Source organism: Gobio gobio (assembly GCF_949357685.1).
Source record: "Gobio gobio genome assembly, chromosome: 25".
NCBI classification, from domain to species: Eukaryota; Metazoa; Chordata; class Actinopteri; order Cypriniformes; family Gobionidae; genus Gobio; species Gobio gobio.
This window is the reverse complement of record NC_137121.1, coordinates 5101881-5129568: the sequence shown is the minus strand read 5'-3', so window position 1 is coordinate 5129568 and position 27688 is coordinate 5101881. Positions and strand designations below refer to the sequence as shown.

At 39.1% G+C, this 27688-nt stretch overlaps 1 protein-coding gene across 1 annotated transcript in view; it reads right to left on the bottom strand.

Moving 5' to 3' along the window:
* Window positions 1-27688, bottom strand: part of pparab (peroxisome proliferator-activated receptor alpha b) — a 74867-nt gene that overhangs the window by 29039 nt on the left and 18140 nt on the right. Inside the window, exons 2-3 of the mRNA XM_079810406.1 lie at window positions 8364-8609; window positions 3647-3804 (exon numbers count right to left, since the gene is read on the bottom strand). Of these exons, the coding sequence (XP_079666532.1) occupies window positions 3647-3804; window positions 8364-8571 (366 nt within the window). The 5' untranslated portion in view covers window positions 8572-8609. The remainder of the gene's footprint in view (window positions 1-3646; window positions 3805-8363; window positions 8610-27688) is intronic.

Sequence of the window (27688 nt, the reverse complement as noted above, 5' to 3'; positions counted from 1 at the left end):
TATCCCTCCATCATAAAAGTGCACCCATCCATCCATCATAAAAAGTGCATCCCTCCATCATAAAAGTGCATCCATCATAAAAGTGCATCTATCCATCATAAAAGTGCATCCCTCCATCATAAAAGTGCATCCATCCATCATAAAAGTGCATCCATCCATCATAAAAGTGCATCTATCATCATAAAAGTGCATCTATCATCATAAAAGTGCATCTATCCATCATAAAAGTGCATCTATCATCATAAAAGTGCATCTATCATCATAAAAGTGCATCCATCCATCATAAAAGTGCATCTATCCATCATAAAAGTGCATCTATCATCATAAAAGTGCATCTATTCATCATAAAAGTGCATCCATCCATCATAAAAGTGCATCTATCCATCATAAAAGTGCATCCCTCCATCATAAAAGTGCATCTATCCATCATAAAAGTGCATCCATCCATCATAAAAGTGCATCTATCATCATAAAAGTGCATCTATCATCATAAAAGTGCATCCATCCATCATAAAAGTGCATCTATCATCATAAAAGTGCATCTATCATCATAAAAGTGCATCCATCCATCATAAAAGTGCATCTATCCATCATAAAAGTGCATCTATCCATCATAAAAGTGCATCTATCCATCATAAAAGTGCATCCATCCATCATAAAAGCGCATCCCTCCATCATAAAAGTGCATCCCTCCATCATAAAAGTGCATCCATCCATCATAAAAGTGCATCCCTCCATCATAAAAGCGCATCCCTCCATCATAAAAGAGCATCCCTCCATCATAAAAGTGCATCCATCCATCATAAAAGCGCATCCCTCCATCATAAAAGCGCATCCCTCCATCATAAAAGTGCATCCATCCATCATAAAAGTGCATCCCTCCATCATTAGTGCATCCATCCATCATAAAAGTGCATCCATCCATCATTAGTGCATCCATCCATCATAAAAGTGCATCTATCCATTATAAAAGTGCATCCATCCATCATAAAAGTGCACCCATCCAACATAAAAGTGCATCCATCCATCATAAAAGTGTATCCCTCCATCATAAAAGTGCACCCATCCATCCATCATAAAAAGTGCATCCCTCCATCATAAAAGTGCATCCATCATAAAAGTGCATCTATCCATCATAAAAGTGCATCCCTCCATCATAAAAGTGCATCCATCCATCATAAAAGTGCATCCATCCATCATAAAAGTGCATCTATCATCATAAAAGTGCATCTATCCATCATAAAAGTGCATCTATCATCATAAAAGTGCATCTATCATCATAAAAGTGCATCTATCCATCATAAAAGTGCATCTATCATCATAAAAGTGCATCTATCATCATAAAAGTGCATCCATCCATCATAAAAGTGCATCTATCCATCATAAAAGTGCATCTATCATCATAAAAGTGCATCTATTCATCATAAAAGTGCATCCATCCATCATAAAAGTGCATCTATCCATCATAAAAGTGCATCCCTCCATCATAAAAGTGCATCCATCCATCATAAAAGTGCATCCATCCATCATAAAAGTGCATCTATCATCATAAAAGTGCATCTATCATCATAAAAGTGCATCCATCCATCATAAAAGTGCATCTATCATCATAAAAGTGCATCTATCATCATAAAAGTGCATCCATCCATCATAAAAGTGCATCTATCCATCATAAAAGTGCATCTATCCATCATAAAAGTGCATCTATCCATCATAAAAGTGCATCCATCCATCATAAAAGCGCATCCCTCCATCATAAAAGTGCATCCCTCCATCATAAAAGTGCATCCATCCATCATAAAAGTGCATCCCTCCATCATAAAAGCGCATCCCTCCATCATAAAAGAGCATCCCTCCATCATAAAAGTGCATCCATCCATCATAAAAGCGCATCCCTCCATCATAAAAGCGCATCCCTCCATCATAAAAGTGCATCCATCCATCATAAAAGTGCATCCCTCCATCATTAGTGCATCCATCCATCATAAAAGTGCATCCATCCATCATTAGTGCATCCATCCATCATAAAAGTGCATCCATCCATCATAAAAGTGCATCCATCCATCATAAAAGTGCATCCATCCATCATAAAAGTGCATCCATCCATCATAAAAGTGCATCTATCCATCATAAAAGTGCATCCATCCATTATAAAAGTGCATCCATCCATCATAAAAGTGCATCTATCCATCATAAAAGTGCATCCATCCATCATAAAAGTGCATCCATCTATCCATCATAAAAGTGCATCCCTCCATCATAAAAGTGCACCCATCCATCCCCATCATAAAAGTGCATCCATCCATCCATCATAAAAGTGCATCCCTCCATCATAAAAGTGCATCCATCCATCATAAAAGTGCATCCCTCCATCATAAAAGCGCATCCATCTATCCATCATAAAAGTGCATCCCTCCATCATAAAAGTGCATCCATCCATCATAAAAGCGCATCTATCATCATAAAACTGCATCCATTCATCCATCATAAAAGTGCATCCCTCCATCATAAAAGTGCATCCATCCATCATAAAAGTGCATCTATCCATCATAAAAGTGCATCTATCCATCATAAAAGTGCATCCCTCCATCATAAAAGTGCATCCATCCATCATAAAAGTGCATCCATCCATCATAAAAGTGCACCCATCCAACATAAAAGTGCATCCCTCCATCATAAAAGTGCACCCATCCAACATAAAAGTGCATCCATCCATCATAAAAGTGCATCCCTCCATCATAAAAGTGCATCCCTCCATCATAAAAGTGCATCCATCATAAAAGTGCATCTATCCATCATAAAAGTGCATCCCTCCATCATAAAAGTGCATCCATCCATCATAAAAGTGCATCCATCCATCATAAAAGTGCATCTATCCATCATAAAAGTGCATCCATCCATCATAAAAGTGCATCTATCCATCATAAAAGTGCATCTATCCATCATAAAAGTGCATCCATCCATCATAAAAGTGCATCTATCCATCATAAAAGTGCATCCATCCATCATAAAAGTGCATCTATCCATCATAAAAGTGCATCCATCCATCATAAAAGTGCATCCATCCATCATAAAAGTGCATCTATCCATCATAAAAGTGCATCCATCCATCATAAAAGTGCATCTATCCATCATAAAAGTGCATCCATCATAAAAGTGCACCCATCCATCCATCATAAAAAGTGCATCCCTCCATCATAAAAGTGCATCCATCATAAAAGTGCATCTATCCATCATAAAAGTGCATCCCTCCATCATAAAAGTGCATCCATCCATCATAAAAGTGCATCCATCCATCATAAAAGTGCATCTATCCATCATAAAAGTGCATCCATCCATCATAAAAGTGCATCTATCCATCATAAAAGTGCATCCATCATAAAAGTGCATCCATCCATCATAAAAGTGCATCCATCCATCCATCATAAAAGTGCATCCATCCATCCATCATAAAAGTGCATCCATCCATCATAAAAGTGCATCCATCCATCATAAAAGTGCATCCATCCACCGACTTCCGGTGGAAGAGTGACCTCTGACCCCACACATGATATATTGGCCATCTAAGTTGGCTTGAGGGTGAGTAAATCATGGGGTGATTTTCATTTTTGGGTGAACTATCCCTTTAATAGGACACAGGTCTCACCTTGCAGCCCTCACACGCGTGAACTCCATAGTGGTATCCAGACGCGCGGTCGGAGCACACGCGGCACTCCAGGTTCAGAGAGGTGGAGGTGAACTCGTCCTGTCCCGCCGGGCCACCGTACACACAGGACGACGGGCTGGATGCAGGAGTCAGTGCATCTACACCAGTGAGCAAACAAACACAACAGATGTGCACAGGTACAAGAGATCGCCATTAGAAAAGCAATGTCATTCAATAGAATAGATTACAATGTTAAAATGACAATTAAACGGACTAAAATAAATACAATATACACTATATTGCCAAACGTTTTTAAAGGGTTAGTTCACCCAAAAATGAAAATTCTGTCATTAATTCCTCACCCTCATGTCGTTGGACACCCGTCAGACCTCCGTTCATCTTCAGACACAAATGAAGATATTTTAGTGTAAATCTGATGCTCTGAAAGGCCTCCATTGGCACAATGGCACGGTTCACTCTCAAGACCCTTAAAAGGCACTAAAGACGTCGTTACAAAGTCCATCTCACTACAGTGGTTCTACAATAACTTTATGAATCGGCGAGAATAGTTTTTGTGTGCAAAAAAACCCTAAATAACGACTAATATAGTGATGACGATTTCAAAACACGGCCTCATGAAGCTTCGAAGCGTTATGAATCAGTGAGTCGAATCAGCAGTTTGAATCGCCAAATTTCAGCAGTTTGACACGCGATCCGAATCATGATTCGACTCACTGATTCATAACGCTTCGAAGCTTCATGAGGCGGTGTTTTGAAATCGTCATCACTATGTAAGTCGTTATTTAGGGTTTTTTTGCACACAAAAACTATTCTCGTCACTTCATAAAGTTATTGTAGAACCACTGTAGTGAGATGGACTTTGTAACGACGTCTTTAGTGCCTTTTAAGGGTCTTGAGAGTGTAAAGTGCCATTGAGCCAATGGAGGCCTTTCAGAGCCATCAGATTTACACTAAAATATCTTCATTTGTGTCTGAAGATGAACGGAGGTCTGACGGGTGTCCAACGACATGAGGGTGAGGAATTAAATGACAGAATTTTCATTTTTGGGTGAACTAACCCTTTAAAGACAAAACATTAAGCAACCTCTTTCTGAGAAATGCTCTGACTTTCTGCTGCTTCATCATCACACATTTCCGTGATGTCATTTCCTCATTTCTCAGGTATGGTGTTTAAACCTCAACGCTCTGATTTCTTATAAATCACTTGTATGTGCGCTGTCTAACTGTTATATGGTGAAACAGCAGGTTATGACTCTGAAACGAATCAAGGTTTAAATTTAGGAATTTAAAGTTTGTTCACAGAAATAATGCGGATTCCATTGAGCTTCTAGAAGTGAAAACTCGGTCAGGCATTCCAGAACCACAAGCTGAAGTTGATTCATCAAAAACAACACAACAAGGTCTAAAAGGTCAAACATGTCAAGTGATTATGCGCATGCATTATATGTGATAAATCAATGGAATATGCGCTGAATGCAATGGAGAAAAACCTTAATTTCCTGCCTGACAGTATATGAAAATAATTTGGCTGCATAATATGTTAATGTCCACAACATTCTCTATGCACATTTTAAGATGATTTTAGGCAAAAAGGCTGAGAAATGCATTGTAGTCTACGGGAATTTCATGTTTTGTTCTATTATAGCGCCACCAAGAGACACAATTCTACCATTTTTTGTATGTGTCATAGGAGTGAGCCCATACATGTGTGTGTCAATTTTGGTGAAAATATCTCATTTCGTTTTGGAGTTATAGACTTTTATTTAAAAAAACACATAAAAAATGACTGACACCTGACTTTGATTGGATTTTACTCCCCCTAAACTATACTATCAATATTTTGACATTTGGGCATTAACATCGACCTATGTCTCTGAACTTCTGACGCTGATTTCGTCTCGATCGGACTAGCAGTTTCGAAGATATCAGCTAACTTTTTTAAGCGCTAAATTACCACGCTACACAAACCATACGCCAAAGCCTGGCAAGTCTGGTATCGTTTGACTTGGCAAGGATTCAGGAGACAAAAAAAGTTACTTCCATGAAAATAAGTCAATCACACCCAAAGTTATAAGCGTTTGGAAAAAAAAGATCCACTAGGTGGCGCTGTTTCAAAACATCTCAGGCTCCTTCAGGGCATCGTGCTGATGACCCATACCGAGTTTTGCAACAATCCGTTCATGTGTTCATAAAATACAGCATTTTAGCACATAATTAAAAATGTCCGACAGCCAAAATGGCCGATATGGTAAAATTAGACGACTCGGAATGACATCCTGAATCGAACGAGACCACTTTTCATGATTTTTGGACAAACGGTTCAAAAGTTATAAGCAAAGCCATTTTTCGTATCGGACCAGTAGGTGGCGCTGTGCCGAAACGCTGCATGTTGCCTCAGGTCATGCTTGTGATGACATGTACCAAGTTTGGTCTGAATACGATAAAGTGTCGCGGAGATATAGCCTTAAGTGTATTTTCGCAACCTCTAAGTAAAATTTGTTTGCTCGTTTATCGAAAACGTAATTCCATAACTTTTTGTCGGCATGGTCTGAAGATGATCTGGTTAAATTTTCGTGAAAATCAGAGCAACGGCCTAGGAGAAGTTCGAAAAAGTAAATTTTTTGAAAATGCAAAATGGCGGGAACATTTTCATAACAGAAAATGACTTTATAGGACTCGGCTTGAGCCAAGGAATCAGAGGATTTTTTTTTGTTTCTAGCCATTAGGGTTCAAAAGTTATTAGCATAAACATGAGTAACATTTTGGACAGGTGGTGGCGCTAGAGGGATTTTTTTAGAGACTCCAAAATTGGTGTGGTTAATGTTGTCCTCTATCTGTGTGCCAAATTTCATAACTTTCCCACAAGCGGTTCTATGGGCTGCCATAGACTTCAATGGCGGAATAATAAGAAGAAATCTAACGATTTCAATAGGTGCCGTCGCACCTTTCGGTGCTTGGCCCCTAATTGACCTATCGGTAAGCCCCGCCCCCCTTAGTTACTGTTGCTAACGCGGACAAACAAACAGAGTTGATATATCTTACAATGACAGATGTTAGTGTGAAAACCTTATCCCGAGATGTTTTTGGACACAGAATGTAGCGTATATCCCGTCCGAATGATGGACAAACTTTACTGATGGTTTATCAAGTTTATTATGTCCTTTTTCACTCCAAAAAATCATCGTAAGAGCTGAACAAACAAAGCATAAGAAGTGCGCATTAACGTCTCATTCACAAACTCTCCGTTGCATTACCATTAACAAACACAGCAAATTACACAAAACACTCAAACAACTAACAGTAAACAAACATATACACAAACCGCATGACTTTTCAGGGGTGCAGTTAATAACTGGTAAACTTTGTATATGCAAAACAACTCTGATAAACTGCGTGCGAGCTCTTCCTTTCATTACCAGGAGACTATAATACCCATCAAAATAGGAGTCCTCCTTAGTAGGACAGATAATGTAGACCTTAAACATATCTAAAATTAAATTAATTTACATATAACCAGTTTAATATGGAGAGGCACTGAAATGTAGACCTTCGTGTTTTTGACCTACAGTGTACATGACGTGAGAACAGTGTTATTATGGTTTGTATGTTAGCAGGGACTTTAATCGTAACTTAACGAGAGTATGACAAACCGAAAATCCTCTCAGGATACCTGGAGTCAGTGTTACAGTACCTCAGGCACGACATTCTAGCATTTTTGTAGCATAAACGCCATCAAACCGATGATAGCTTTGGATTTTCCAATGTTTCTCTATGGCGCTGACGCCTAAAGATGTCCGAGTTCCGGTCCCAGCGCAACTGATACTCAACTGCTATTGGCTCATCTGCGTTCGAGGGGAGGGGCTTACCGATAGGTCAGTTATAATGTAATGTAATGTAATTGCATAGAGACAGAGCGTATTTAGGCCACGCCCACACTGGGGGGGAAAGCAATCCAACGCTCTCCATTGACTTTGCATTGCGGGAGGCTGCCTCATTGTCATTTCGGACTTATAACAAAAAATAGAACAATGTCTAAAAGCTGATATGTGACAAGGTGTACAGCAAACAAGCTAAAAAAACACAGAAATAAGTTTTTATAAGCTGTCGACCCAAAAAAACGAGCGTTTAAGAAGATAAAAGTGGATACAGGCAATACAAAGTGAAGCTTCAGCAGGAAGAATGGGTACATTTTGGGATCCTGACACTCAGTATGCCTCAATATGTCTATGTGTGCAGTAAATATGTTGTCACTGTTAAGTCAAATATACAAATGTCCGTTTTATATATTATATTTACTGTCGCTGATTACGTTCCCTCTAGTCGCCGTAGTTCTCAGTGTAATATGACCCGTCGCGCGCTGTCTCAATGGCCTGAATCCACTTTTTTGTCCTTAAACGCTCGTTTTTTGGGTCAACAGCTTATAAAAACGTCTGGGTTTTTGCTTCTTGGTTTTGTTTAGCTTGTTTGCAGTACACGTTGTCACATATCAGCTTTAATACATTGTTCAGTTTTTTGTTATAAGTCCGAAATGACAAGGATGCAGCCTCACGCAATGCAAAGTCAATGGAGATGTTTTGATTGTTTTCCCCCTCCGGTGGGCGTGGTCTTCAGATAATGACGCGTGTCGCTCTGTCTCAATGGCAACGTGTCTTTTCTTAAAAAGGCAGAGTGTGTTTGAGTGGCAGTATCTGAGTACCTAACGCAGTGGAGCTCTCCGATCCGGAGCCCAGACCCGACGACTGGTTCTCGGTCACCTCGAAGCTGCTGAGAGCGTCTTCATCGATGGGCTGAGAGATGTCCTGAAAGTCTCCCATTCCCCCGATGAAGTTCCTGCACAAGGGGCTGTCCCGCACAAAGTCGTTCAGCGGCGACGGGGCGCTGTAGTGGTTCTCCATGTCTACCATGTTGGCGGACAGAGGCAGAGCGTGAATCACACATCAGCCTGGAGGAACGACATGGACATACAGTATTTAGTTAAGAAACTGCAAACCGCAAAGACATACGACTCAATACATGATGAAGCATTCAATTCTCGATTATTTATATATATTTATACACTTACCTAAAGGATTATTAGGAACACCTGTTCAATTTCTCATTAATGCAATTATCTAATCAACCAATCACATGGCAGTTGCTTCAATGCATTTAGGGGTGTGGTCCTGGTCAAGACAATCTCCTGAACTCCAAACTGAATGTCAGAATGGGAAAGAAAGGGGATTTAAGCAATTTTGAGCGTGGCATGGTTGTTGAGTATTTCACAATCTGCTCAGTTACTGGGATTTTCACGCACAACCATTTCTAGGGTTTACAAAGAATGGTGTGAAAAGGGAAAAGCATCCAGTATGCGGCAGTCCTGTGGGCGAAAATGCCTTGTTGATGCTAGAGGTCAGAGGAGAATGGGCCGACTGATTCAAGCTGATAGAAGAGACACTTTGACTCAAATAACCACTCGTTACAACCGAGGTCTGCAGCAAAGCATTTGTGAAGCCACAACACACACAACCTTGAGGCGGATGGGCTACAACAGCAGAAGACCCCACCGGGTACCACTCATCTCCACTACAAATAGGAAAAAGAGGCGACAATTTGCACAAGCTCACCAAAATTGGACAGTTGAAGACTGGAAAAATGTTGCCTGGTCTGATGAGTCTCGATTTCTGTTGAGACATTCAGATGGTAGAGTCAGAATTTGGCGTAAACAGAATGAGAACATGGATCCATCATGCCTTGTTACCACTGTGCAGGCTGGTGGTGGTGGTGTAATGGTGTGGGGGATGTTTTCTTGGCACACTTTAGGCCCCTTAGTGCCAATTGGGCATCGTTTAAATGCCACGGCCGACCTGAGCATTGTTTCTGACCATGTCCATCCCTTTATGACCACCATGTCCCCATCCTCTGATGGCTACTTCCAGCAGGATAATGCACCGTCACAAAGCTCCAATCATTTCAAATTGGTTTCTTGAACATGACAATGAGTTCACTGGACTAAAATGGCCCCCACAGTCACCAGATCTCAACCCAATAGAGCATCTTTGGGATGTGGTGGAACGGGAGCTTCGTGCCCTGGATGTGCATCCCACAAATCTCCATCAACTGCAGATGCTCTCCTATCAATATGGCCAACATTTCTAAAGAATGCTTTCAGCACCTTGTTGAATCAATGCCACGTAGAATTAAGGCCGTTCTGAAGGTGAAAGGGGGTCAAACACAGTATTAGTATGTGTTCCTAATAATCCTTTAGGTGAGTGTATATTTTGATAGATGGATAGATGGATGGATGGATGAATGGATGGATTACAGTTTTTCAAACTACTCAACATGAATCAGTTTCTTCTCATTTAATTGAGGCACAACAAAGAACAGCTTGTCAGATAGTAGCCCTACTAAAAGCTTTATGTTGTCTGCAATATTTTTATCAGCAGTAAATATGGTTAAGTTCACCCAAAATAGCCTTATCTAAACGTCTGTGTTGTGTCTGCCTGACACACAGAGAGAAAACCAGAGAGCAAACCCAGGCCACAGGAGCTGCAAGCTTAAAAGAGACTTTGCAGATGCAGAGTAAACAACATTGAGGCGTTAAGCATTTACTCACATACCGCTATAGGTCTATTTTGAGGTTGTGCGGGTTTTGATGAACTCATGACACAATGGAAGTGTTAATAGTTCAACTGAGGGCTAGATCACATGACTTCAAAGCAAGATTATAAATGACACATGTACAAATAAAAGCACAGTAGTGAGAGTTTCACATGAAGTGACCATGGTACTTTGAGTTTTTATAAGCAATGAGATAACATGGAGAGCAACTTCTCAAACTACTTCTCAGAAAAGACCCCATAATCCCACGTGTGTCTCCTCTTCAAGTTAATTTGATCAATTACATTTAAGTAAAGTTTAAGTATATGTTACATATGTAGCAAGTATACTAAAATCAATGTACTAGAGGTATACTTGTAAGTGTACTACTGCAATACTTCTTGGGACTAAATTGGCCCGCTTTTTAGTTTATAAAAGTATACTTTTAAGTGTACTTTAAGTGTAACAGTAGTAAACTTTGAGTACACAACATTTTTCAAAAAAGTTTTTCTTTTGTATTGCAACTATAGCGTGAACTATAAACTATAAACATGTAAGATAGTATGTAAAACATATGCATACTACCTCAAAGGAAGCCAATATGTAGAAAAGTATTTAATAGGCAACTCTATCAAAAGGGTCAACACATTTAATACTTAATTTCACTTTTCTTAAGTATATCTCAATCAAAAGAGTACAAGTACAGGCCAGACTTTTCTCTATACTTGCAAGAAGAAGTCAAGTATACTTAGAATACTTAAAGGGGTGATGAATTGAGAAATCGACTTTCCCTTGAGCTTTTGATATATAAAAGGTCATTGTGATATAAGATTATCCTGTAAGTTTCAGAGCTGAAAACGTCCTTGTTAGTTAAAGGAAAGCTTTTATTGACACCAGGCCCAGCAAACGATCAATCTCAGAATATGCCACATCTTGATGTCATCGTGTGGTGAAGCACCGCCTCAACAGAAGAAGAACAACGCCTGATTCTGTAGCCCCGCCCACCGACTCGTGCCTGAGATGATATAGGCCCACATGGAGCTAAACCGCATCGAATTTCTAAGCAGTAAACATACCACATAAGCTTAATTCAGATTTATTTTTAATGAATATCCAGCTCATGTGGGGAAGACATTGCGCGTATGTTCCTTCATTTCACCGCGGATTCGTTTGTAAACAAGAGACTGGATTTCCAGACAGGATGAGATTACGAATGAATGAAGCAACTCACTAATGTGAGTAAAACATGTTTTTTATATGTGATAGTATTGCATTGTTACAGATCGTATTGATTATGTGTACGTGTCTCACTGAACATTAGCACGCTGTCAACGGCTGGAGAATCCTTTATTTGTGGTGTTGTTGGTTCATTGCGATTCAGGATCAGACTCGGACATGCATGGGCCAGGGCTCGCAAAGCCCGACGTCCCGGGTCTATGTGTTTTTCAGACGGGCTACAGGCTATGTTAAAGGGGTGTGTGTGTGTGTGTGTGTGTGTGTGTGTGTTCGTTTCGTGGTTATATTCACCGATTGGGCGGGCCAAGTAATAAAAAATAACATTCCAATCAATCGCGGAGATGAGAGATGATTCATTGTGTTTGTTTGATAAAGATATTTCGCGAGTCAAATATCACGCTTTCAAAACAATTCCCACATGTACTGAGGGAGCTAAAGCTAATTAATTTTGCAAATCTTATCCAATCCTAGCCGTGGGCGTTTACTTTCAAGTCTTCAGTGCGGCACGCCCATAAAAACAGAGTGTTCCGTGAGAGAGTCTCAAAACCAGGGCAGAAAATAACCTATTACTTATTCATTATGATGTTTTTGAATGTAAAAACCATGCTAACGTCATAAGTTGACCTCAGACAACAGTAAAAAAAAATGACACCTTTAATACTTTTCTGAAGTATATCTCAATCAAATGATTGAGTACATGTATAGGCCAAATATACTTAGACTTTTCTCTATACTTGTCAGTATAAGTCAAGTATTCTTAATACTTAATTCTTAGGTATATCTTGATTAAAAGAAGTATGGGTAAAAAGGTCAACTGAAAGTATACACTCTTATTTTAAGTTTAAAAGAAGTATACTAATAATGAAACTAATGTTTCAAAGTGTGCTCAGACTTGTATGGAATCAAGTCAGATATCTCAGAGTCTTACTGGATGACAAACAGTGACTCTGACAAACAGTGAGAATTTCAGGAGAAATATCTTGATACTGAAAGTTAGTTGTCTTCTATTAATAGTACAAGCGCATAAAAAATGGTATTACCATGCTGTTTATAATACAGAGATTTAGACTAAAGGAAAACTGAGTCCTTCAAGACCTGGAAGCGACAGCTAGACATTCTTCATGTTTGACTTTCACGTCACGACAATGACGAAGACAGAAATAGACACATTCACTCAATGTCACTGAAGAACAGCAACAAGACAGAAGGGAAAACAGTTGTAGACAGGAAACAATGAGAAAATGTAGAAGGAGGACAAATACAGCTGGTCTTTGTGTCTCTTAGGGGTCAAAGAGGGACATGACACTCTCATTCAGACATATTCAAGGTCATCGATCCACACTGAGGTCACAGATGGACAGAAATACCCCCAAATACCCAACCTACACAAATAATCCCCAAAAGGAACAAACGTCACTTACAGATCGACTATGATTTCTGCGACGCGAAAAACACAATTCAAATGAATGAATGAATTAAACTGTTCATATTTTATTCCTTTATTTGATTACCATCATTTTTAATAATACATTTGTATTAAATCATAAACCCAGAAATATAGACAGCACAGAATGTGTGAAAAAAAAGGACAACTATGAAATTGTTAAAGTTTATGAATTCAATTGATTCGATTTTTGATTCTTAAAATTCCATTAAAATTTTTAAGTGTCACTGGCCCATTGTTTACATTTTTAAAACAGTAATATCCTATACTAAACCTAAACTAATCTTGACAAACTATATATCATTTGAAAGCTTACAATCTCTAGTTTTCAAAATAAGTTACAGAGGAGCAGTAATTTATCAATTTGCAACACAACACACAAGGCGTGTTCAGATTGTTATTTTGAAATAGCGATGAACAGAAAAAATCTTGAAAGATTGGCAGAAACCGGTTTGTTTTCATGCCAAGAGTTCAAAAGATAACATCCATTCATTTTTTTTTTTTTTTTAGAAAAAAAGGTCTGAAAATGTTTTAAATGTAAAGAACAAAACAACAGATTCTCTGTTTGTGATGTGGCATCAAGATATAACGCTCATACATGTTCTTTTTATGTTTATTAGAGGTTGAATTTGTGTCAAATACTGCCAAATACTGCCCATACTACTTCTGAATATGATGTCTACTTCCTAAATTGTATGAAAATTATGGAAATATGTGGTTCAGATCACTCAAACCATATATGGAAATGGAGATGCCCTTATTTGGTCAGTAATGTTAGATGTCATCTAGTGAGAAAGTTTGGTACTGCGCCCAAACAAAATCTGATTGAAAGCTCATTTTTTGAGATATCAGCCTAAAATTTGGAACACATCTTGTTCAGATTTTTGGCTTTGATTTTATTGCAGTTTTAGAGTCCAATATGTTTTGTAAAATGTATATTTTATATAAAATATAATATTTTTACATTTTCATAAACTTAAACTTTTATCACTTTTTTCCTGTTTAACATACATAATTTGACATCTACAATAATCTGCCAAATGTATTTTTTAAAACAAGACCAGCCTCATTTCTATATTCCAAAGCATTCTTGAATTACAACCATTTACGTGTGAATAGTGCATTTTAAGGGGCAGTTAACAGGTTAAACCATTAAAACGAATCCTGGGAAAAATAAAATGGATTTCATACAGCCCTAAAAATGTAAGATTTGTTAAACTTTTAATAAATTGGTGTTAACTTTTCATGATTTAAACTAATTAGACATGATTTTTGATTACTTAAAGTTAACGTAAACATTCACACTGATTTAAACTAATTAGACATGATTTTTGATTACTTAAAGTTAACGTAAACATTCAAACTGATTTAAACTAATTAGACATGATTTTTGATTACTTAAAGTTAACGTAAACATTCACACTGATTTAAACTAATTAGACATGATTTTTGATTACTTAAAGTTAACGTAAACATTCACACTGATTTAAACTAATTAGACATGATTTTTGATTACTTAAAGTTAACGTAAACATTCACACTGATTTAAACTAATTAGACATGATTTTTGATTACTTAAAGTTAACGTAAACATTCAAACTGATTTAAACTAATTAGACATGATTTTTGATTACTTAAAGTTAACGTAAACATTCAAACTGATTTAAACTAATTAGACATGATTTTTGATTACTTAAAGTTAACGTAAACATTCAAACTGATTTAAACTAATTAGACATGATTTTTGATTACTTAAAAGTAAACGTAAACATTCAAACTGATTTAAACTAATTAGACATGATTTTTGATTACTTAAAGTTAACGTAAACATTCACACTGATTTAAACTAATTAGACATGATTTTTGATTACTTAAAGTTAACGTAAACATTCAAACTGATTTAAACTAATTAGACATGATTTTTGATTACTTAAAGTTAACGTAAACATTCACACTGATTTAAACTAATTAGACATGATTTTTGATTACTTAAAGTTAACGTAAACATTCAAACTGATTTAAACTAATTAGACATGATTTTTGATTACTTAAAAGTAAACGTAAACATTCAAACTGATTTAAACTAATTAGACATGATTTTTGATTACTTAAAGTTAACGTAAACATTCAAACTGATTTAAACTAGTTAGACATGATTTTTGATTACTTAAAGTTAACGTAAACATTCAAACTGATTTAAACTAATTAGACATGATTTTTGATTACTTAAAGTTAACGTAAAAATTCAAACTGAATTCATACAAAATTAAATGGCAAAATAACGGAATCCAAATTAGACTTTCTCTACACTTATATACCTATACTTCAGTATAAGTCAAGTATACTTAGAATACTTGATACTGATTTCATAGGGCCCTAATTTACGTGTAATTATAGACAAAGAAACAGTTAATACCCCAAGTGAAAAAACGTGATCACTCGCTAAGCCCCGCCTTTAACAACCATTATCATCATCTTGGGGAACTAAACTAAAAAAAAATTAAAAATGTGGTACTTGCATAGTGCAATTTATACTACTTTTTTAATCAAGTATGCAATATGCAATGCAAAACATTTCAAATAGTAGCAAGCAAACTGTGATTTATATTCAAATTGTGAAAATATTGTGCAGCAGTCAATAAAATACAGACTTTAACATTTAGCTTTTGAGCGCTTGAACACTAACTGCCTCCATGCATCCCAAAAAAACCCGACTAATCAGCTGCATTAGAATAAATACTGCTTCCCGATTATGTAAGACTTGTGCAAAACAAAGGTCCTGTATGTAATGCGAGCTTGTTGAATGTGTGCCGCTCCATGTTTAACACCTACTCGCTCCTGTGATGACAAGCCACTAAACACGGTGCATCGCCCCCAGCCAGGACACGCTGTTCCAGCTCAGCCTGAGACACACCATGGCAGGAGTCAGAGAGAGGGCAGCCAGTGGTCACAGACCATGGGCGATTCGCCAGGGCATTTCCAAAGCACCACAAGAAGTACACGTGTACGGTATTTATCAGGCTGGACAGTACAACGATATGGCCTGTACAGTTCATCCAGGGCAGCGACAAAACTCTTTGCAATCTAGATCAGTGGATGCTGTCAAAACATTTCTGTCCTTAACAGAATTTTAGTTTTTTTTACCAATGTCCACTTAAATTTATTAGTGTTTGGCTTGGATAATGAACCGAAACGAACGCTCGTCCTTGTGTCAATTCGGAAATCTACTGAAAATTCAAAAAATTATTTATGTATTCATTTTATTTTAACATTTTGAGTCGTCAAATTTTTTTATATAGCATTTCTCAATAATATCTTATAATGTTAATATCTCATAATATCTTAATATCTCTTAATATTCCTGATGTTTAGCAGATTAAAGCTGGACAATAACATTGTTTACATTTGGCAACGATAAAAGCATGAGTACTGTGTGTATACGGAAAAAGTTCTTATACATTCATATACACTGAAAAAAATGATTCGTTGAATTTACTCCATTTTTTTATCGTAAGTGGTTGCAATCAATTTATTTTATCTCAATTTAAACAAAAACATATGCAAGTCCCATAGAACCAAATCTTTTTTTAAAATTTAAATCAGAAAAAGAAATTAAAATTATTTAAACGAGCACAAATTAATTATGCTTAATTTAATCGGGCCATAATCATTTTTTTCAGTGTATATCCAACTTTATTGTATAAAGCGTGATAATATTTTTGCATTCATTCAGCCAGTTTAATCCTCTGGTACTATTTGTGTGTCGGTCAAAAAATGGCTTCTTTTTTATTTCAGTTAAATGATTGTACTATATTTTAATTTGATAATGTTTTTTTTATTTCATATTTTGTATTTTTAGGGGATTTTATGGTACAAAATGTTATTTATGCAGTAGTTAAAATCCATTTATTCACTTTTTGAGCATGGACCTGAAAATGATATTTCCAACTTAAACGGTCATAAATCTTTAAGGCTTTGGAGCACAGACTTAAGTTTGGTCTTTTTTTAAAGACGACACTAGGCAGATTATTGCTGAAGTGAAAAAAGTTTTTAAAAAGTGACCTTGAAAGAATTTACATTTATTGTTATGAAAAATGCACAAAAATACAATTTTCAATATTTATATGAAATAAATAATTTTCCAAAACATGTTTTACTCTAAAACTTTAAGATAATCAAAGCAATAAATCTAAACAAGTTGTGTTCCAAATTTGAGGTTGATATCTCAAAAAATGAGCTTTCAGTCAGATTTTGTTTGTGTGCAGTACCAAACACTTCCACTAGTTCGTCTCCCATTCGTTTCCATTGCGCTCATGTTTGACCGCGAAAAAAACAAGCGTGATTATTTCTTTCAGGACCATTTAACCATTTCAAACCAAGTCCATGATTTGTGTGTGTGTGTGTGTGTGGGTGTGTGTGTGTGTGTGTGTGTGTGTTCACACAGCAAGTACTAAACCCTTTACGAAGTTTCCAACCTTTCCGAAAAAACTCAAACGTAAAAATTTCGGTCAGAAATGGCCAAACAGTAGCCTGACGTCGTCGTACTCAGATTCAGAGTCTGATACTGCTCTATTGGGGTGTGATTATGGGGTGTTTCAACCGAACCAGGAAAGAAGATGCCTCTGCACTCAATTGGATAGACCTACAACCAATCAGAGCAACGGAGCGACGCATAGTTGTCAACAGAACTCAACTGCTGGAAGAAGTAGAAGAAGAAGTCGAGTATTAACGATCTTTGCCGGCGTTGTAAAATTTTATTTTTCCATTTTATTACGAAATTCAAAAACATAAATACCGTTTTGGCGCTGTGGCGCGAGATCGCTCTGGCGCAGCTCAAGAACTGATCTTCTCTTCGGCCTTAATACCAATTACAGCGCGAAATAAACATCAATGCGCATCTGAAAGTGTGTTAAAACATAGAGTACAACTTACCGAAATCTGTATCATGTCACATGGACTCGCTCAATCAGTGTTTCAACCGCGGAAAGATGTCAATAAACAGGTTGTAGCGCTTGTAATTTACCTCAGAAAAACCGTATCCAGTGTCCATAAACTCGTTAGTCGGCTAGAAAAATAACTTCAAGAGAGGAGCATTTTGCTAAATATATGCACCATATTACATATTCATATAATTTTTTTACAAATATTTTTCAATATTTATTGCATGTTTGAATAAATCTGGCAAGTTTTTATGACAGCAACCATTTAAATGTTTATATTTCAAAAAACGAATTGGAGTAGGTATATGATTATGTAATTGTAAAGTTAATATTATATCTTAATTATTATTAAAAAAAACATAAGAAATTAAAACATTTGCCATGTATTATCCAAAATAATTGATATTGAATCAAATCGGAATCGAATTGCAAGCTTGTGAATCGAAATCGAATCGAATTGTGAAATTTATGTCAATACCCATCCCTAATATATATATATTTGATACCACAGAAAAATGAAGACCTGCTTTTTCATTACTTGACCAGTAGAAAAATACCTATACAAGCATCTAGTGAACTGATGCAATATGTGATAAAAGCAATATATCAATTGTATATAATTGCAATTTGCAATTTGTGTGATTACATTGTCACAGCCCTAAATCAACAGTATACACTGAATTTGATCAAAGAAATGTCCTGTTTTTAATGATAATATCCCTTTAAGTAGCAAGAAACTGATGCTTAATATTTCAATATTTATTGCATGTTTGAATGAATCGAATCGGAATCGAATTGCAAGCTTGTGAATCGAAATCGAATCGAATTGTGAAATTTATGTCAATACCCATCCCTAATATATATATATATATATTTGATACCACAGAAAAATGAAGACCTGCTTTTTCATTACTTGACCAGTAGAAAAATACCCAGATTAAAAAATACCTATACAAGCATCTAAAGTATTGATGCAATATGTGAAAAAAACAATATATCAATTATATATAATTGCAATTTGTATGTATATATATATATATATATATATATATATACATAATAAAAAAATCAATTTTGCAAAATCAATTGCAAAAAAACAATTTGTATATATATATAAAAAAAAAAATCAGGTCTCCAATTGGAAATTTTCTAGTGAGCGATCACATCTAAATTTTTCAGTTGGCCAAATTGATTTTCTGTGAATTGATGCAATTTCATTCAATTAAAATTCAAGAAATTACATTTGGCCAACTGAAATTTTTTGAAAATTTTCACTAGAAAATTTTCAATTGGAGACCTGATTTTTTTTTAATATACAGTATATGTGTGATCAGTGTTGGGGAAAGTTACTTTGAAAAGTAATGCATTACAATATTGCGTTACTCCCTTAAAAAGTAACTAATTGAGTTACTTAGTTACTTTTTAATAAAAGTAATGCGTTACGTTACTTTTGCGTTACTTTTGCGTTACTTTTTCTCACCTGGGCTGGGCTTGCTTTTTAGTTTTGTTTTTTAATAGCAAAAAAAGTCCTTTTTTGTGCAAATGTAAAGACCTCTTCATACCAAAATTGAAATAATAGGCCTCAGGCTGAGGTATAAATGTGATGCCATTCTGGATAATGGAAGAATAGGACGCAGGAGAAAAACGTTTTACCAATAAAAACAAAAAATCTAGTAATTTTTGCTCATGGCTTAACTGAATCATCAAAGGTCAGCAGCAAGACATTAGTCAATAAAGGTAGATTAAATGCATAAAAATATTTGTTCTATTTAACATTTATATATTTGAGGTTTGAGTACTCTGATTTTGCATTTGACTGATTTTATTCATTTTGAGGAGTACAGAATCTTCATTGTGCAAGTGAGATGAGTAAATGCTCACATTTAGTCTAGAACTACAATAACCATCATGTTCACACACACACACACACACACACCTCTCCACTTATTTTTCTCAACATGAGGACAGGAGAGCTGTCAGTCAAATAAATGTGAAAAAGTAACTTGCGTTACTTTTTTGAAAAAGTAACTCAGATATTTTGTTGTAAATTTGAACAGTAATGCGTTACTTTACTAGTTACTTGAAAAAGTAATATTATTACGTAACTCAAGTTACTTGTAATGCGTTACCCCCAACACTGTGTGTGATTACATTGTCACAGCCCTAAATTAACAGTATACACTGAATTTGATCAAAGAAATATCCTGTTTTTCTGAAGCTTTTTTGAGCATACACAATATATTTAACGACAAATGAAGTTAAATTAAAGACAAATATGAGGAGTAATGGATTAGTTATTAGCTTTAGGACAGAGTCTTGGACGGCCAAGGACGATCTTAGTGAATCAATGACAGCTCCTGCTATAGCATTATCATAAGAGCGGATTAAAACCGAGATATAGGACGGCTCAACTAAATACACTTACAGTCTGTGCGAATGAAGCCTCCCGAAAGTCATCAATGCATGAAATCTATCATGAAGTCTCAGCAAAACAATACAAAAAGCTTCATTCCCACTAGGATTAGAGTTAGTATGTGCAAAACCACAACAAAACCCCACCTTCCTCTTGAGTTTATACACGTGATCTGATGTTTGTGTGTCTTTATACATGGAAAGTACTAATCGTCCGGCAGGGTTCAGTGGCAAATGCTTCACGCGCCTGAAGGATGGGTCTTGTTTCAAGTTGCAATTCAACACACAACGTGACCTTAATCGTGGGTTGGGGGTGGATGGGGGGGCGACACTGTCAACAAAACCGGACACCAAAAACGATGGCCCACTTCTCACGGTAACATTAAGGCTGCAGAACATCAGTGTGTGTGTGTGAGTGTGTTTAGCAGTGCTGAAACGAGCCGGGTCACATGACTAAACGGCTCTTAATCTGTGTTCAGTGAGGGATCAGTGGATGTGCAGGCCAGGGTTCGACTCGAAGGCCAACAGTATGAAAACCAGACTAACTGAAACTAAGAAACTGCTAAGATCTGAAAAGGAAAATAGTGCAATTGCTGGAATCAAAATCTACACTATACCTGAAAAAGTAGTGGCCTCAGTTCATCTCCAAATACAACATCTTCACCTCTAAAACAACTGGCAATCTGCACATATGGGGGAAATAATATTAGCTAGTAATACATTTTCATGATTCAATCAAATCCTGTGAAATTAAATCAACTAGACCCTTGCCCTGGGTGGGATATCCATCACATTATAGAGGTTTGATGCAGATTTAAGTCACTCCAGCCCAATTTCCCAATTGCCCAGCAACCATCCAGCATCCATCCAGCATCCATCCAGCATCCATCCAGCATCCATCCAGCAACCGCCCAGCATCCATCCAGCAACCATCCAGCAACCGCCCGGCATCCATCCAGCAACCGCCCAGCATCCATCCAGCAACCGCCCAGCATCCATCCAGCAACCGCCCAGCATCCATCCAGCAACCGCCCAGCATCCATCCAGCAACCGCCCGGCATCCATCCAGCAACCGCCCGGCATCCATCCAGCAACCGCCCGGCATCCATCCAGCAACCGCCCAGCATCCATCCAGCAACCGCCCAGCATCCATCCAGCAACCGCCCGGCATCCATCCAGCAACCGCCCAGCATCCATCCAGCAACCGCCCAGCATCCATCCAGCATCCATCCAGCAACCGCCCGGCATCCATCCAGCAACCGCCCAGCATCCATCCAGCATCCATCCAGCAACCGCCCGGCATCCATCCAGCATCCATCCAGCAACCGCCCGGCATCCATCCAGCATCCATCCAGCAACCGCCCGGCATCCATCCAGCAACCATCCAGCATCCATCCAGCAACCGCCCGGCATCCATCCAGCAACCATCCAGCAACCGCCCGGCATCCATCCAGCATCCATCCAGCAACCGCCCGGCATCCATCCAGCATCCATCCAGCATCCATCCAGCAACCGCCCGGCATCCATCCAGCAACCATCCAGCAACCGCCCGGCATCCATCCAGCATCCATCCAGCAACCGCCCGGCATCCATCCAGCATCCATCCAGCAACCGCCCAGCATCCATCCAGCAACCATCCAGCAACCGCCCGGCATCCATCCAGCATCCATCCAGCATCCATCCAGCAACCGCCCAGCATCCATCCAGTATCCATCCAGCAACCACCCAGCAACCACCCAGCAACCACCCAGCATCCACCCAGCAACCACCCAGCAACCGTCTAGCAACCGCACATTAACCGCACAGCAACCACCCAGTATCCACCCATTAACCACACATCAACCACCCAGTATCCACCCATTAACCACACATCAACCACCCAGTATCCACCCATTAACCGCACAGCAACCACCCAGTATCCACCCATTAACCGCACAGCAACCACCCAGTATCCACCCATTAACCGCACAGCAACCACCCAGTATCCACCCATTAACCGCACAGCAACCACCCAGTATCCACCCATTAACCGCACAGCAACCACCCAGTATCCACCCATTAACCACACATCAACCACCCAGTATCCACCCATTAACCGCACAGCAACCACCCAGTATCCACCCATTAACCGCACAGCAACCACCCAGTATCCACCCATTAACCGCACAGCAACCACCCAGTATCCACCCATTAACCGCACAGCAACCACCCAGCATCCACCCATTAACCGCACATCAACCACCCAGTATCCACCCATTAACCGCACAGCAACCACCCATTATCCACCCATTAACCGCACAGCAACCACCCATTATCCACCCATTAACCGCACAGCAACCACCCAGTATCCACCCATTAACCACACATCAACCACCCAGTATCCACCCCTTAACCGCACAGCAACCACCCAGTATCCACCCATTAACCGCACAGCAACCACCCATTATCCACCCATTAACCACACATCAACCACCCAGCATCCACCCATTAACCACACATCAACCACCCAGTATCCACCCATTAACCACACATCAACCACCCAGTATCCACCCATTAACCGCACAGCAACCACCCAGTATCCACCCATTAACCGCACAGCAACCACCCAGTATCCACCCATTAACCGCACAGCAACCACCCAGTATCCACCCATTAACCACACAGCAACCACCCAGTATCCACCCATTAACCACACATCAACCACCCAGCATCCACCCATTAACCGCACAGCAACCACCCATTATCCACCCATTAACCGCACAGCAACCACCCAGTATCCACCCATTAACCACACATCAACCACCCAGTATCCACCCCTTAACCGCACAGCAACCACCCAGTATCCACCCATTAACCGCACAGCAACCACCCATTATCCACCCATTAACCACACATCAACCACCCAGCATCCACCCATTAACCACACATCAACCACCCAGTATCCACCCATTAACCACACATCAACCACCCAGTATCCACCCATTAACCGCACAGCAACCACCCAGTATCCACCCATTAACCGCACAGCAACCACCCAGTATCCACCCATTAACCGCACAGCAACCACCCAGTATCCACCCATTAACCACACAGCAACCACCCAGTATCCACCCATTAACCACACAGCAACCACCCAGTATCCACCCATTAACCACAGAGCAACCACCCAGTATCCACCCATTAACCGCACAGCAACCACCCAGTATCCACCCATTAACCGCACAGCAACCACCCATTATCCACCCATTAACCACACATCAACCATCCAGCATCCACCCATTAACCACACATCAACCACCCAGTATCCACCCATTAACCACACATCAACCACCCAGTATCCACCCATTAACCGCACAGCAACCACCCAGTATCCACCCATTAACCGCACAGCAACCACCCAGTATCCACCCATTAACCGCACAGCAACCACCCAGTATCCACCCATTAACCACACAGCAACCACCCAGTATCCACCCATTAACCACACAGCAACCACCCAGTATCCACCCATTAACCACAGAGCAACCACCCAGTATCCACCCATTAACCGCACAGCAACCACCCAGTATCCACCCATTAACCACACATCAACCACCCAGTATCCACCCAGTATCCACCCATTAACCGCACAGCAACCACACATAACACACAAGCAACTGCATAGCAACGGCCTGGCATTGTGGTGGAACAACTTTTGCACAATCAATCACAGTCATTTCACCTTGACTTTGTGCAGTGCTCAATACCGCATCTACAGGGTAAAACTGAAAGAAGCTACAGCGTAAATTCGCCAGTGTGTCTGTTACAGCGCCTGCAGGCCTCAGCAGAGAGTCCTGGCTCATTAACGCACAATCTCTCCTGAGCTGCTTACGGTTTGCCTGTCTCTGACATGGTCATTTAGTGTGATGGGCGTCAGACGGACTTAAGCAGTCAACACAACTTCAGTAGCTTCTGAGACGACAGCAGATCAGGTCAAAGCGCAGGAAATGACACGTTTAAAACTGCTCTGTGTTGACTTAGACTGAAATTCCCCTCGGGGATCAATTAAGTCAGTCTGTCTTTCCGTTTGTCGCTGGGTTTAGAGATACCTGCCTTGCCTGAGTAAACCAAAATGTGGTTTTGCATTTCAACAGGTCTCTTCAAAACCAACGTGCTGATGTTGCAATAAATATGTAAAACGTGCACGGTGAAAAACTCTGAGGGAGGAAGTGCACATTTCATGCATTAATTTACAAGAAAAGTGACGGATAAAAATGATCAATTTACCCTAATGTTGTTCCAAAAACCTTCCTAATAATTCCTAACCCTTCTTTGAAACACAAAAGGAGATGTTTGGCAGAATGTCCAAGTTTCTGTTTTCAAAAGTGCATAGCGATTTGTATGTACATGTTCTAGTCATTGACACGTTGATGTTAACACTTACAGGTGGTTAGGATAGAAAAAACTTGTCAGCCCAACCTGAAAATCTTGTTTTAGGAAAATAAACATCGGGGGGAACCGACAGAGTGAGAACATTCCCATTCTTTTACTGAACAGCTATAAAAAAAGGGTCTGATTAGACGTCTCCGATTCCAAACGGTACAACACAAGTCAGACAAAGACCCTCAGAAAGAGACAAGGAGAGATTGTGCTTTTTGCTTATGATTTTGAGAGCAAAGAAAACATCACAGAGAGGCAGACAGAAGAAGAGCAACATGTTCTGACACGAGAGGAAATCTGTGATGATAATTACTTAGGACTAAAGACCTCAATCTAACATGAAGCGGGACTAATGGAGGCCGATTTGGTTTTCCTTGTGGATTTTCTGAAATACTTGTTTCTGATTGGTCAATCATGGCCTTCTGTGGCCACATATTTTCCTGCTTAACTATTCATTAGCCCAGGCAAGTAATTCCCTGTTTTTTTTTTTGTTGCATTCTCTTAACTCACACGTAATAAAATAGGTCAACTCAAGTCAACAGTTCACATCCATTCAGGCCCGGTTCTATGGGGGTGCTAAGCACCCTTAAACTAAAGCAAAAGCACCCTCAGTTGATACTGTAAGAATATTGGCGCAACAGATTTGGCAGATTTGCAAATTTGTGTCCGTCAAATGCATCTAATTACAGGGTGTTTTTGCAGCGGTGATGCCAGTAACACGTTACTCTAATCCAGTGGCGGGCACACCTAGGCCTTCAGTGGTATCCTACCTGAATTAATTCACCTCTTAATAAAATTAAGATTTAATTATTTTTATGAAGTTTTATGAATTAATATTATACAGAAACGCAGTAGGCTATAACAGGGCGTTTCATCTCTCATGCTGCGTTCACACCAAACGCAAATAGAGCGTCTAGCGCGAGTGATTTCAATGTTAAGTCAATGGAAAGGCGCCCGTCTGGAGGTCCTGCGGCGCGATGGACGCGATTCCGCCTCGTTCACGCTGGACGCGCGAATGACGCGGATTGGACGCGAATTGAGCGTCTTGCGCGAATGGTGCTTTTTGTGCAGTTTGAAGCGAATTCGCGTCTGACGCCCGAGTTGAAAAATCGGAACTTTGGCGTCAATTCGCGCCGTGTAAACCAATCAGGAGCCTGCTCGCTGCGGTCACGTGGTAAAGTGACGTGATGAGAAACCCTGCATAATTTAAAAATACTACTATTGTGTCACAAAATGTAGTTTTAAGACTTTTTTTCAGGTGAAAATGTAGTTTAAAACTCAAATCTGTGGTTTATGTATAAAGAGAGCGCCTATTTAAAAAAATTATCTTGTGTTTTTGGAGTTGTGAGATCCAGGCGGGCGCTCAGCGCTCATTAACCCCAGCGAGAGAAGCCTTTCCTCGGCCAGTCCTTCTGGCGTCTGCCGCTGGCTCTGATGTCCTGTAGTGGTTCGTCTTCTGTGGATCTAACGGCTGATCTTTGCTCTCATGGATCTATAATTTGTTGTCTGCCAAATCGTTTTGACTGAGGGCAAAGAGAAAAGTTTCATAACTTTATTTTTTTAGGATATTTAAATATACATGCAGTGAAGATAATGTTGCCTGGACCACATTTGTGTGGCTATTAATGTTTAATATATATTTTTTAATGAAAATGAAAAGAGGCAGAGTGGTGTTTTATGACATATTTCTCCTGGAGCGCCTTGAACGTGCGTCTATTTCGCTTCAAAAGCTTGATTTATACGCGTGTCCAATTCGCTGTGGACGCGCGAATGGATTCAAAATGTACAAGCGTCCAACTAGATGCGGTAGACGCTATTTTCACGCTTTATTCGCGTTTGGTGTGAACGCAGCATCATAGTCATTAGTTCACTTGCGAGTGAACCGTGCATTGTGCCAATGGAGGCCTTTCTCAGCCATCAGATTTCAACTAAAATATCTTCATTTGTGACTGAAGATGAACGGAGGTCTGACGGGTGTCGAACGACATGAGGGTAAGTAATTAATGACAGAATTTTCATTTTTGGGTGAACTAACCCTTTAATTTCTTCTCCTCTGTCAGCCATTTGGGTTTGAAAAAACGCTATTAAAACTACAGTTTGCTGGTTATTCTGACTAGACTACTAGTACGCTCTCTCTGATCATCCAATCAAAGGACGTGAAAGTGCAGACGTTATTGTACGCCAGCCAGGTGGCCCCTCTGTCGCCAACTCAAAATCTGATTGGCTGATTAAATCAAAGTGATTATCTGATTGGTTAAAATTGCCATTTCATTGCTAGCGGCGCCCGCGATATTGATTCTGAAGGCCTCAAGGCAGATTTCTTTGACCTGGCAACACATGATGACTCAAATATGATTAGATAAAAGCTCTAACATAAACAAACACTACTGGAAGCAGCGCAACCAAGAGAAAAGCGATGAAGTTAATAAAATAGACTATTGGGAATAATTTAACACACATTCATGGGAAAAATATTTAAAAACTTAAGTCTGTGATTCTGATAGTGATTAGGCCAGCAGAGAAGGCCTTGCTGGCCCTGACGGCCCACCACTGCTCTAATCTGAATACTTTTTTCCGGTAACGAGTAATCTAACGCGTTACTATTTCCAAAGCAGTAATCAGATTAAAGTAATTTACCCAAATTACTCACTGTGAGCTAAAAATATAAATTTTTGCTTTCTTCTTGCGTCTCGGGGAGAGTATTTATGTTATGTTTATGTTTTTTTTTCAGGAAATATTTTTTAATTTCAATTTAAAATGTCAGGAGATACATTTTTGAACGTTACTGTTAAAAATACACTTCCAATAAAGTGAGTGTATTTCTATGTTGAGGCGGCAGGGGTGTTGTCGGCGACTTCTGAATGTAACTAATAAAGTAACTTGTAATCTAACTTAGTTACTTTTAAAATCAAGTAATCTGTAAAGTAACTGAGTAACTTTTTAAAGGAGTAATCAGTAATCAGATTACTTTTTCAAAGTGACTGTGGCAAC